The sequence below is a fragment of the Poromitra crassiceps genome (assembly GCF_964638095.1).
Source record: "Poromitra crassiceps genome assembly, chromosome: 11".
NCBI lineage: Eukaryota > Metazoa > Chordata > Actinopteri > Beryciformes > Melamphaidae > Poromitra > Poromitra crassiceps.
In genome coordinates, this window is record NC_139643.1 from 17,533,836 (window position 1) to 17,547,628 (window position 13,793).

Here is a 13,793-nt window from a genome sequence, read left to right on the forward strand (position 1 = left end):
CCCGGAACCGGCTGTTTGTCCCCTCTGCCGTCCGTCCACAGGTGCTGGAGTGGGGTCACTCGAGCCGCTTCGCCTGCCACCCTGGCGTACGCCGGACAGCGGAGTTCGTACAACGGCGGTTCTGGTGGCCCACGCTCAAAGAGGACGTCAGGGAGTTTGTGGACGCCTGCACCATCTGTGCCCGCAGTAAGGCCTCCCATCGCCCACCAGCTGGCCTCCTGCATCCCCTCCCTGTCCCCGGTCGACCCTGGTCACACATTGCCCTGGACTTTGTTACCGGCCTCCCCGTGTCCCAGGGCATGGACACCATCCTGACCATCGTCGACCGTTTTTCCAAGGCGGTCCATTTCGTCCCACTGCCCAAACTCCCCTCTGCTGCCGAGACCGCTGAGCTCCTGGTCTCCCATGTGGTTCGACTCCATGGAATCCCCCAGGACATCGTGTCCGACCGTGGCCCCCAGTTCACGTCGAAGGTGTGGCAGGCCTTCTGCCGGGGAATAGGGGCCACTGTCAGTCTGACATCCGGGTACCACCCCCAATCCAATGGGCAAGCAGAGCGCGCCAACCAGGCCATGGAGGCGGCCTTACGTTGTGTGACCACCAGCAACCCCGCCTCCTGGGTCAAGTTCCTACCCTGGGTGGAATACTCCATCAACACCATGGAGAGCTCGGCCACTGGTATGTCCCCATTCCAGTGCTCCCTAGGTTACCAGCCTCCTCTGTTTCCTCAGCAGGAGCTGGAGGTGGCGGTCCCATCCACCAGGGCCCACCTCCGCCGGTGTCGGCACATCTGGAAGGCCGCCCGTGCTGCCATCCTACGGGCCACAGAGCGGTCCCAGCGCTCAGCCAACCGGCGGAGGAGGCCGGCCCCGGCCTATCGACCTGGCCAGAAGGTCTGGCTGTTGGCCCGGGACCTGCCCCTCCAGACCTCCCAGACCTCCTCCAGGAAGCTGAACCCCCGCTACGTTGGCCCCTATACCATCACCCGCATCGTCAACCCCTCTGCTGTCCGCTTGGACCTTCCTGCCGCTCTCAAGGTACACCCAGTTTTCCATGTCTCACTCCTCAAACCATGCTCTACCAGCCCCTTGTCTCCCCCTGCTCCGGCTCCCCCTCCTCCCCAGATCCTGTCGGATGGCGACCCCGTTTGGGCGGTCGACAGGCTGCTGGCTGTTCGGCGTCGTGGGAGGGGGTTCCAGTATCTGGTGGACTGGGTGGGCTACGGCCCGGAGGACCGGAGTTGGGTGCCCCGGTCCTATCTCGCAGACCCCTCCCTGCTCGGCGATTTCTACCGGGACCACCCGGGTGCTCCTGGGCGGTCGTCCGGTGCCTCCCGTAAGGGGGGGAGTACTGTTATGTCTCCCAGTCATTCACCACATTCCTCCCCTGCCCAGTCTCGATCTTCGTCCCTCTCCCCCAGCACTTCAAGGCGGGCTGGGCTGGCTCTGCAGCAGCAAGCTCAATCAGCCCAATCTACACCAGCTGTGTCGAGTTCATCAGGTGCCACCAATCATCCTCAGAGACACCGCTCCTATAAGAGGGCCCGCAGTCTACAACCCAGTGCTTGATCGTACTGGTCACAGTGGTTCCATCCCTCCGGCTCCCTCCAGTGTCTCCCAGCTCCTCCACCGTTCTCCTCTACTCCTCCGGATCCCTCTCTCCCTCCGCTCTCTCCCACTCCTGGATCACCCTCTCTCGGACGGACCTCCCCCATTGCTCAGGACTACGGCTCTCTCTCCCTCGGACTTCCCCCTCTCGGATCTCGGACTTGGTCAGATTGCAGGTTACACGCACATGTACAACACCCAGCGCCATCTATATAACTACACCACACTAGCTACGCACGTTAGACACACACCCACACACACACTTTGGTTCTACACACACCTCACCTACATTCTGCCCGTACACCCATACATTCCCCTCCACGAAGGCCCCAGATTTAGTTCAGCCCCTTTTTGTATTATTATTATTTTATTCAGTCCCTTTTTGTATTATTATTATTTTATTAAACATTACTTGTATTTGAATCCTTGTGTCCGTCTGTCTCTGGGGTTCTGCCACAACCCGCTTATACCATGGTCACTTGTCAACAAAACAATAAGACCAGTCATTTATATTTCCATGTGTAATAAATAAAGCAATCTAAATGGCTAAATGTCTGTAAATCAGTCTTCCACGAAATAAAATAGTCCCTCCCACCTGCACCACCCTCCGTTTTAAAGCCGACTCAAACGTTAACTTTATCACAGGAATGCAGGTTTAACAATGTTTTGCGTTATACATTAAATGAAGACATTACCGTTTGGCTGCTTGCTTTATTTTGTATGATAGATACGTATTGGCCAAGTATATTAACATTTAAGAGCGAAGAGTTTCAGGAAGTGAAACAGTGCAGCGGGGGCTCGCACTGCGTGTGCTGTATGTGGTGAAATGCAGCTCGCTCGCTTGCTCTCTCTCTCTCTCTCTCTCTCTCTCTCGCTCTCTCTCTCTCTCTCTCTCTCTCTCTCAAAGGGCTCGCCCCCGCTCGTGCACGAGCCAGGGAAATCTCCTCTTTGTCGCCGAGAAGAGCCTGGTGACGCGAGGTTAAAAATCTCCAAAACGAAAATCAAAATTGTAAATAAGAGTTATTTTTGATAAACTGAGCACACAGGGGTGATTTAAATACTTACTTTGACCGAGTAATTTTTTTTCTCAACATCCAAAATTGTCATATTAACCCTTAACGGGGGTATAGAGCTCAAACAGCTCTCTTGATACCACTGTGAAACTATGGCGCATTGATATGAATGGTGAACAGACCATTTAGCTAGGTGTCCATTATCACTGTACAATATCACAAAATAATGGACACCTTGCAGCCAATCAGAATCGAGTATTCACCCAGACCATGGTATAATAGGCTTTATAAAATGGGTACCTCAAATCAAGCAATCTGATTGGTTCACAGCCATTGTATAATTCCAGTAACCGAGTTCAATAACCCATGGCCATGGGTTATTGGTTACCATGGCAACTCTCTTACTAAATGGCAGCACTGCGCTCGAGCCAAACAGCTTTCTCCTGATCTGCTGTATGGAGGGTCACTAGTCCTTCAAGTCTTTGTACAATGAGTCATTATGGACGCATGATGGCGCAACTCTCTTACTAAAAGTACGTTACTTGCTGTCGGCATACGGCTCTGGGGCCGGTTGCACCAACTGGTCTTACACTGGTCTTAACTGCCTGTAACAGAGATCTCCGCGGAGACCTTTTTGACCGTCATCGTCGTAACTGCGGTCAACTGAGCCGTGTTCGTCGTAACACCGCCAGTTCGCTGTCTTTGAAAGCACGACGTTAGATTATAACTAACTAGTTGTGTGGCTTAGCCTTCCAAAATGTTGCCGTTAGTTTTTTAGAAGTTAATACATAGAATTGGGAACGTTACATTCAATTTCATTCAGACTGTCTTTCTGGCTCAATCGCCGCCATTGGCGCAACCGGCCCCTGGTCGGGCTTTGCTCTCAGCCAAGCGCCAGGATTGGCCAATGTCAACTTCAGTCTCCAGAACGATCCAATCAAATCACCCGCAGATCTATCTTCTTGCTAGAGGTCCCGCCTTACAGTAGTGTTTCAACTGACTCTCAGAATACCATGCCAGTCGGACTTATAGTGTTATTATTATTATATTATTATACTTGGAACCCTTTTATAAAAGCAATATAGCACTCGAGCAGCGTGTGTTGTGGAATATATCCCCCTGCTCAGTTGTTATCCCACTCGGCCTGCGGCCTCGTGGGATAACAACTGATCAGGGGGATATATTCACCACAACACACTTGCTCTCGTGATATATTGCTTAATTATAAAATGGGTACCTCAAATCAAGCAATCTGATTGGTTCACAGCCATTGTATAATTCCAGTAACCGAGTTCAATAACCCATGGCCATGGGTTATTGGTTACCATGGCAACTCTCTTACTGCGCTCGAGCCAAACAGCTTTCTCCTGATCTGCTGTATGGAGGGTCACTAGTCCTTCAAGTCTTTGTACAATGAGTCATTATGGACGCATGATGGCGCAACTCTCTTACTAAAAGTACGTTACTTGGTGTCGGCATACGGCTCTGGGGCCGGTTGCACCAACTGGTCTTACACTGGTCTTAACTGCCTGTAACAGAGATCTCCGCGGAGACCTTTTTGACCGTCATCGTCGTAACTGCGGTCAACTGAGCCGTGTTCGTCGTAACACCGCCAGTTCGCTGTCTTTGAAAGCACGACGTTAGATTATAACTAACTAGTTTGGCTTAGCCTTCCAAAATGTTGCCGTTAGTTTTTTAGAAGTTAATACATAGAATTGGGAACGTTACATTCAATTTCATTCAGACTGTCTTTCTGGCTCAATCGCCGCCATTGGTGCAACCGGCCCCTGGTCGGGCTTTGCTCTCAGCCAAGCGCCAGGATTGGCCAATGTCAACTTCAGTCTCCAGAACGATCCAATCAAATCACCCGCACGTCTATCTTCTTGCTAGAGGTCCCGCCTTCAGTAGTGTTTCAACTGACTCTATCAGAATAAAATGCCAGTCGGACTTATAGTGTTATCATGATACAGGTTGATGGTCTACCTGCCGGGCATTATTATTATTATATTATTATACTTGGAACCCTTTTATAAAAGCAATATAGCACTCGAGCAGCGTGTGTTGTGAAATATATCACACTGATAAGCTGTTATCCCACTCGGCCTGCGGCCTCGTGGGATAACAGCTTATCAGTGTGATATATTCATCACAACACACTTGCTCTCATGCTATATTGCTTAATTATAAAACGGCTCTCTCAAATCAAGCAATCTGATTGGTTCACAGCCATTGAGTTCAATAACCCATGGCCATGGGTTATTGGTTGCCATGGCAACTCTCTTACTAAGAGAGTAATAATAAGGCTTACCTCAAATGACAACGTAGAAAAAAAAATGGCGGAGACAGCTGTCAGATCCTTGTGAATCGATCTTCGCTTATAACTTTACTAATACTTCGCAGAAAATGATGTTTTGTACAAGAATAGATGCGGGCTAATGTCTTCTTTGCAAAAGAAAGGCTGTTAACCCCACATTTAACCCCGCATTTAACCCCGTAACGTTAGTTGGTGTCGGCTTTGCAGAAAGCATTCAGCTTCTCAGCAAGCGCTGAGAATGCAGCGCTGCGGCTCGAGCTGCCTGTCGGGGATTGCAGAAAGCTCTCAGCTACTCAGCAAGCGCCAGGATTGGCCAATGTCAACTTCAGTCTCCAGAACGATCCAATCAAATCACCCGCATGTTCTTGCGGTCCCGCCTTACAGTAGTGTTTCAACTGACTCTATCAGAATGACATGCCAGTCGGAGTCGGACTTATAGTATTATTATTATTATTATATTATCATACTTGGAAACCGTTTTATAAAAGCAATATAGCACTCGAGCTGCGTGTGTTGTGGAATATATCCCCCTGCTCAGCAGTTATCCCACTCGGCCTGCGGCCTCGTGGGATAACAGCTGATCAGGGGGATATATTCTTCACACACTGGCTCTCATGCTATATTGCTTAAATAGCCTATTAGCTTACTGTATGACTATTATGTAATAAACTTCCTGTCATAAAAGCAAACATCATATCAGATGGGGACCCTGGATGGGACAAAATCATATCAAATGGGGTCCGTGGTCTAATTTGTGTCAGTTCAGAATCAGAGGTCCTTCATGTGAAAAGGTTCGAGAACCACTGTGTAATTTGATAATGTAATGTAATCTGATGTAATGTAATCTGTAATCTGATGCAATGTAATGTAATGTAGCCAATGTGATGTTACTCCCAGGCAGTCCCAGCTACTGCTCTCTCTGATAGGACGACAAACTACTTCAATGTATTCTGCCTAGCAAACGACGCTGAAGTTGGCATACAACATTAAAAACGAACGTATTGTAACGTGTCGGGTAATCCAAGTATTACCTGTAATGTGATGTGCAACATAAGTGTCTGGATTGTAGCTAGGAACTAATGTGTGTGGGTGTGTTCCTAGGGGAAACGGGGTATATAGGACCAGCGGCCGGGGTGCCGGGGGTCAGTCAAGCTATGGAGTGAGCGAGACCGGGTGTTGTGTGTAGAGCTAGCTCTGTGAAGCTAGCTGCTAGGAGCTAAAGAAGCCTGTGAATAAAGACCCTGTACCAACTACAACTCTCCGTTCCTTGGCGTATCACCGATACGTTACATTGGTGTCAGGCAGTAAAGCGGTAGCGCCTCTGATTCGGTCGAGAGGGGAGAGAGTGAGGAGGAACGGCGGAGAAAAGTTGGAGATCAAAGGCTCGAGCGACCTAGCAGTAGCGAGCTAGCTGTGTGAGCTAGCTGCTACGAGCGCCACGTGTGATGGTGCGCCTAGAAGAAAGCCTGTCGGCGAACGGGAGAAAAGAGGAGCTGACGACGGAGATCAGCTCGATGCTGGCGGGCATGGAAGCCCGTGTGTTGAAAGAAGTCAGACGGCTGGTAGAAGAGACTCCTGCGTGGGCAGTAGAGGTGATGCGGACGCTGCGAGAAGTCATGCAGCGGGTGGATTTGATGAGCGCAGAGGGAGCACAGTGTGAAGAACGGCCGGAGGAGCCACAAAATAGACTGTGTTGGAGCTGTGGAGAACCGGGCCATGTGGCGAGGTGGTGCCGAGGCGCTCCCGGGAGACGGACCGGGTATGCGGGACAACAACATGGACAGCAGGGAGCCTGCTGGGCATGCGGCGCGATCGGACATTTAGCCAGAGAATGTCAAGAAGCTGTCGAGGACTGGAGAACAGCGGGAGAGGAGAGACGTGCGGGCGGTGGACAGGTGAGACTTTGTTGGACGTGCAGGTCGCCTGAACATTTAGCTAGAGACTGCACTAAGAGTGCGAACGCTGGAAGAGACACACAGCCGGGGGAGCAGCCGGAGCAACAGGCAGAGGAGCAGCGGAGTAGCGGAGCACTGGAGCAGCCTGAGCAACAAGCGGCGGAGCAGCGGAGCAGTACAGAGCCGATTGTTCTGGGCAGGAGAGTGACTGTTGAGCCGGCCCAGGCTAGCTGCTCTGGAGCGGGGATCGTTTTGAACAGCCAGAGGGAAGTGAGCGACATCATCTGCAGAGCTGTTACAGTCGGGGGAGCGGCACTCGTGCCCCCGGGGGAGCGAGAGGGGTCAAGGCCGGAGGAGACGGCCCAACCAAGCCGCTACACAGCCCCGACGGCTGCACTGCAGAAAGCCGAGGCGGAGATCGACGCCGATGGTGTCCGCCCTGCTGTCCTCAACACGCCGCACCCTGGGGGAGAGGGACGGGAGGACGAGCGAGGGCAAGAGGTGGAGCAGATAGACGAAGACAGGGCCATCTGGGAGGTCGACGGGCATGAGCGGAGACGCAGACAGATGGAGGATGCGGATATCGGTCCGGTGTATGCGTGGGTGGCGGCCGGACGCCGGCCCCCTGTGGAGGAGATTCACATGTTTTCCGGTGCCACGAAAGGACTGTGGAACATGTTTTCGGACTTGCAACTGGGTGGAGCTGGGGTTTTAGAGAGAAAGGGGCACGGGAAAAGCGGGACCCAGTGGGTGGTACCCGGTTGCCTGCGAGAATTGGCACTGAAGTGGATGCACAAGGGCCCATACGGTGATCGTGGGACCGAAGAGACACTCAGCCTCATCCGTGGACATTTCTACTGGGGCAAACAAAAGGAGGACGTGCGGAGATACTGCAGGGAGTGTGAGGTCTGTGGGGCACAAAAGGTGGGACAGACGCTTTAAAAGGGGGGATGGAAATAGTGGTTGAAGTGAAGTGGGATAAGGTGAATAAGAAAAAAAGGTTTAAATGAAGGTAATGGAAAAAGAAATGATGTCAATGTGATGGGTTTGAGTTAAATTGAAGATGAGTGCAAAGAGAAAAGAGGGAATGTAAATGTTGGGGCTTGTGTTAAGTGAAAATGTTGGGGAAAAGGGTGCTAATGGGAAGTAACTAAATGATGGTGGGAGTGAATGCAAAATTAAGGGGTGTTAAAGAGAAGGGCTATTGGAATGGGAATGTGAACTGAAATGTGGGTCGAATTTAAAGGAATGGGAAAAGAGGGAAGAAATGAAAAGAAATACAAAATGTTGTGGGGTGGTGTGTTTTGGTACAGGGGGATATGTGTGGGTTGTGGGTGTCAATGTGGGCATTGAGCTAATGTTGGGTGAGGAGTATGTAACGTGTCGGGTAATCCAAGTATTACCTGTAATGTGATGTGCAACATAAGTGTCTGGATTGTAGCTAGGAACTAATGTGTGTGGGTGTGTTCCTAGGGGAAACGGGGTATATAGGACCAGCGGCCGGGGTGCCGGGGGTCAGTCAAGCTATGGAGTGAGCGAGACCGGGTGTTGTGTGTAGAGCTAGCTCTGTGAAGCTAGCTGCTAGGAGCTAAAGAAGCCTGTGAATAAAGACCCTGTACCAACTACAACTCTCCGTTCCTTGGCGTATCACCGATACGTTACAGTATTCTCATTACATATCCCCCCTATATACCTCTGTTTTACAGTTCATGAACTAGCTTGAAAATGGTTAAACGACGCCATCTAGAGGTGTTATTCCACTTTTTAAGGTGGACTGGAAAATTCCAATCGGGAGCTGCGAATCGGATGCCAACTTCAGCGTCGTGCCTAGCAACCTGCCCTGAATTATTTTATTGGATGTTCCGTCAGTAGCAGTGGCGGCTGGTGAGCTTGGGAACAGGGGAGGACGGCAGTGCGGCGCCCGAAGGGCGCCGCCCCTTTTCGGCGGCGACCAAAGGTCGCCGGCGAAAAAAATTTGGGTGTTTTTTTTTTCTCTTTTGCAGTTTGAAGACAGATTTAAAGGAATATCTCATTTTAAATTAGCATTAGGATTACTCCACTTTCATTTTTTTATATATATTTTATTTGCAGTTTTAACAACATACAAAACAAACTCTCATCCAGAGACTGACGGAAAGTGAGTGAGCAGTCAGGGTTCAGTGTCTGAGTCAAAGACAAGTCAGTGGAATACATAGCTGGTGAAAGAATCAAACCTGTGATCTTTCTGCTACGGGATTGACAATCTAACACCACTAAGCCTGATGTCTTTACTATAGGCCTGGGAGAACAATATTGGTGCTTTCAGAAAATATTTTTTACACAATGAGATTTTTGATCAATAATCATCAGTAATGTGGAAATAATGACTAAGTGGGTAAAAGCAAATAATAGAACAGTCAGAAAATTACATCACAATTGTACATCACTTTACTACTGTAATAATGCAGCTTTTAAACCCAGGAAAAGACAACACTTCTGCCGTTATATCATGGTATTATGATATCCAAAATCTAAGCTCAGACACATTTATAGAATATCTCTCATACCAGACCATATTCAGCTTGGTCTCTTTCTGCTGACCGCAGATCATGGTTGTTTTTTTCATAGTTATCTGTGGAGTTGGTCGCCCTGCAGTCTTGATCCTCAACTTTGTTGCATGATCCAAACTGTAGAAAGGCTGTGACAACACAAAATCCACAAGGTTTTCTTCGCCATCCCACTCTCTGTGTCTGCGTCCATGCCTCTCCTTCAAAGAAACAAGATCAATAGAAATGATTAGGCTACAGACTGCTTTACCATCTACACTGTAACAGGCCACTTAACGACACTAGTGCTTCCACACATCAATGTGGTTTACTGTATAATAAAGTTTTGGTTTGAAAATGTCATAAATGTAAAGCCTTATTAATCCTGTGAAATAAACTCCTTGTTAAATAGAGCTGATGTCATCATTACTTAATAATTTGTTTTTAAAAAATGTAATCAATAATTGGGGTTAATAATGCATGGCACACATATGGGATCCGGGGGCTCTCGTTCTGATGGCAAACAATTTGGGAGCTTTGACTCACCTGAGCAGCTGCCATGTTGTGCAGCCCATCTTGTCCTGTGTGAGCAGAGTGGTCTATGCGCTCCCCGGCCGCGACCTGATGCTGCCTCACCCCCTCAATAGCAGCAGCACTCTCCTTCAAGGAAACCAGATCAATAGAAATGATTAGGCTACAGACCGCTTTACCATCTACACTGTAACAGGCAACATCAAACTTAATTTCAGTTTAATTCAATCACACAATCCTAAAACTTGGGTGCTGGCTTGACAGATTCCTCAACTGCAATAACTTTTATGGCAGAAGATGTAGCCCAGGCCAGTGTTTATTGAACTTGCTCATGTTAAGGAGCCCTAAACTACAGTAACACAAATTACACCACGCACCCCCATATAGATAAGATTTTGTTCCAGGGTCCCCCATCTGATAAGAGTTTTGCTAGATGTTTTATCAGACATTATATGAAACCCATGACCAAAATAGTCGTACATTCTGTGATTGTGTTACTTATGGATGGAATTATAGTGAAAATAGATTAATCCCCCCTTTTTGCTGGGTAACCCACTTTGAAAACCACTAGCTTAGACTACAACTGTTGCAAGAAGGTGAATTTTCACACATTTTCAATGCAGATTGAGGACAAATAAGATGGATGTCCTCTGGTGCATTTTAACGTTAGGTGCACCCAGGAGAAAGAGAGTTGAAGTGGGAATAATTTCTGGCTGAGCAATGTTTGCACCTCAAAATAAAGTAAGATATTAAGGCTACAGTTAGTCGGTCAGTAAAAGGTTTGATGGATGAACAAATCAATCAAAAACACTTCACTATGTCCAACATAGGCTACAAGTTTTGTTTCATTCCATTGAATTTGGCAGCGCGGAACGAAACATGGTGGAACAACATGCAATTAAACATGCAAATTGCATGTTGCGTTTCGCCATTGTATTAGGAAATGGCGGGCTATTCAGCATAAAACAATATAATAGCGCTGCTTGGTGGACGCCGAATTTAGTAGAAGACCTGGATAACTCAAATTTAATTGACTTACCGGTACTTGCATATCCAATGTTGTCACAGCTGTCTGTAGTCGGTGCGCCGTGCAGCCGATGAGGTTGCAGCAGTATCCCAGTGTTTGCGACCTCGGGAGCCTCCGTGTACCCCGCTGCAGTCTCTAAACTTGTTGCAGAAAATCGCGTTCGGGCGCTCATGCAACGGCTTGTGAGCTAACTTACTGTTTGATAATAAAAAACAGGGAAAGGGGAAAGTATAGGTGCTACTACTGTCTGTAAATCTATCTATGAATGTGTCAGGTTGTCAGCGTGGTCATCATTTCCTAGTTCCTACTGACAACGGAGCTAGATTCAACCAGAGCTCTGGATTCAACAAGATTCTCAGACGTAGGCTATTCAGCATTGGACAATACAGAATGTCAATCAATGTCAAACAATCTATCAATCAAACAACAACCAATTAGGGTTTCACCTGGTTTCACGGGCTAAGGGAGAGCTCCCTCCTACAGTAACTGTAGCTCAATCTGATTCGTTGGAAAACACATCACTCCACTGTTTTCTGTGAATTGCAAGTCTTTTTCAACCAATCTTATTTTTTCATTAGATAAATTACCAAATAAATCAAGCTCACAGGGCGGGTGTTTTTTTAATCCCCTCCCCCATGCTGGGACCAGGGCCAGAGTGACTCTTCTGCATGGAGCTATATAATGAATGAAAAAATGAGCGTCTGCACATAAGAAAAAACACATTTGATTGATATTTTATTATAAAAAAAAATATGAAAAATGAAAAATATAAAAATAAAAATAAAAAATATATTTTTTTAATATATATTTTTTTTTATATAAAATCCCCAATCTAATAGAGGAGGACCATCCTCCTATGCCTCACTGGAAAAACCTCCTCTGGTCAGTAGGTAGTAGGAAGTTGGGACGCGAAGACGCAACAACACGACCTGACTGGACTCTGCTAAACTGTTGTGTTTTGAACGGAGCATCTTGTGACTTCTAAACCAACATCACAGCGCTGTGTGGCCATGGACCCGCGGACATCCCGGGCCTGGTTCTGTCTGTGTCTGATGCAGTTGTGGCTCGGTTCCGACCCGGCGGGAGGAGGTGAGTTGACGGTTTTTAGTCAGACATTTCTAAAAGAGGAAGTGGAAAACGTGGCGCAGCAGTTTATTCGTTTGTTTCCATGTAATGTGCCAGTGAAATGGAGTTTTGGAGTAACTTTAACATTATAATGGAAACTTTGGCCAGGTGGAGGTGTGGAGGACGGAGGCTGTTTACAGAAGCTAAAGTTCCCTCCCTGTCTCTGAGGGGCTTTGTTTTTTTAGGCCTGTCAGGGTTTTTTTTATCCGCGGTATATTTACGCTCTGGTCTGAAAGTGAAATGTTCTATCTCTCCTGTTTGTAAATATAGCTGAATTGTTTGGGTTGACTAAGTAAAACTATTTTTATAGGCATTTTTACAAAATGTCTATGGGAAAATAAATGGCCGAAGACATTTCTCGGTGCGTATGTCTAAACTGGAAGTGGGCGTGCATTTGGTTCTATACTATTTGGTCTTCAACTTTCAGACTGTTGACAGGATACTTTATTTTCTCAGTATGAGTAGCCTATATAGTCTGTTTTTGTCCCAAATTGAATAGAACTGTAGTTATATTCAGATGCTGCTTTGGGTGTGTCTAGGGAGTTAAAATATCTTGGACATATCCTCTCAGAGGATCTCAGGGATGACAGTCACATCCAACGACAGTGTCGTAAAATATATGCTCAAGCTAATATGCTTTTAAGGAAATGTTCTATGTGTTCTGTAAATGTAAAATGTGCACTGTTCAGACTGAGCATATGTCACCCCCTATACGGCTCATCTATGGTCCCATTACAGAGTGAAAAGCATGCAAAGGCTTGAAGTGGCATACAACGATGCCATGAGGTTACTTCTCTTTGTTCCCAGGTGGCACAGTGCCAGTCAGCTGTTTACCTCTGTTGGTGTGCCCACCTGTGAGGCTTTGTTAAGGCTGTTTACCTCTGTTGATGTGCCCACCTGTGAGGCTTTGTTAAGGCGACTCATGTACAATTTTATGCAGCGCCTGGAAGTGTCAAACAACAGCATTATAGTGGCACTAACAAACCCTATAAAGAGCTCTTACCAGGTCACGTCCAGGCTGCGCAAGGCCGCAAGCAGTGGCTCAGCAACTTGCTACTGATTAGGTAGGAGTGCACTACAGTACTTTTATTGCACTTTTATTGCACTATTGTATTTTATTTTATTTATCTCTTTTTACCTTTTTCCCATGTTGTATGTTATTGTATGATACATTTATGTGCTATGGACTTTTGTCTGAATAAAGATTATACTATACTATACTATCCAACTATCTGACAGTACAATGCAGCCAGGGGCGGCCGGCCACTAGAGGGCGCCAGGGCGCCGCCCCACCTATACCAGTGACCTATACCCACATGGAGGGGAAAATAAAACGTTATATATATATATATATATATATATATATATATATATATATTTTTTATGAGCGAGGTGAATATTAGATAGTGAGTATATAATCTCCAATAAATATGTAGATTCATTATGATCTACATGTGTAGGCTACTGTTTTTGGGTCAATATTTTCTTGCACCGAATTGCCACGGACGCCGTCCGGGGACTTCCGGTTTACTTCCGGTTTCCACCAGTGCAGATCATTAGAGTATCAGGATCTGTGTAGTTGCACATGCGCTGTTCACTCTCAAAAACAAAGAGATTTGGGAGGGCTCTGGGCGCACGTATCTAGCGACCAGCTGGAGGGGTCAGGTAGAGTGAGTGTCGTGACGTAGGCTAGGCTACGTAGATGGGTAGCAACGCAGTATATATAAACACTAGTAGCAGTCCCACGCCGACGGCT

General features: G+C 47.4%; 3 protein-coding genes across 6 annotated transcripts in view; all 3 read left to right on the forward strand.

The window, feature by feature from the left end:
* Positions 1 to 13,793, forward strand: part of LOC310785519 (class I histocompatibility antigen, F10 alpha chain-like) — a 370,829-nt gene that overhangs the window by 303,565 nt on the left and 53,471 nt on the right. The gene's annotated exons all lie outside the window — the stretch shown is intronic.
* LOC310785523 (popy class I histocompatibility antigen, alpha chain E-like) overlaps positions 1 to 13,793 on the forward strand; it is a 201,396-nt gene that overhangs the window by 148,462 nt on the left and 39,141 nt on the right. The window lies entirely within an intron of this gene.
* LOC310785517 (patr class I histocompatibility antigen, alpha chain E-like) overlaps positions 1 to 13,793 on the forward strand; it is a 358,851-nt gene that overhangs the window by 115,004 nt on the left and 230,054 nt on the right. For 3 of the 4 annotated variants that reach the window (XM_083646611.1, XM_083646615.1, XM_083646616.1), the window contains exon 1: positions 11,826 to 12,001. The exons of the other annotated variant lie outside the window; for it this stretch is intronic. In XM_083646611.1, coding sequence (XP_083502737.1) covers positions 11,923 to 12,001 — 79 coding nt within the window. In that variant the 5' untranslated portion in view covers positions 11,826 to 11,922. Of the gene's footprint in view, positions 1 to 11,825; positions 12,002 to 13,793 lie in introns of those variants that run through there. 4 annotated transcript variants of the gene reach the window in all.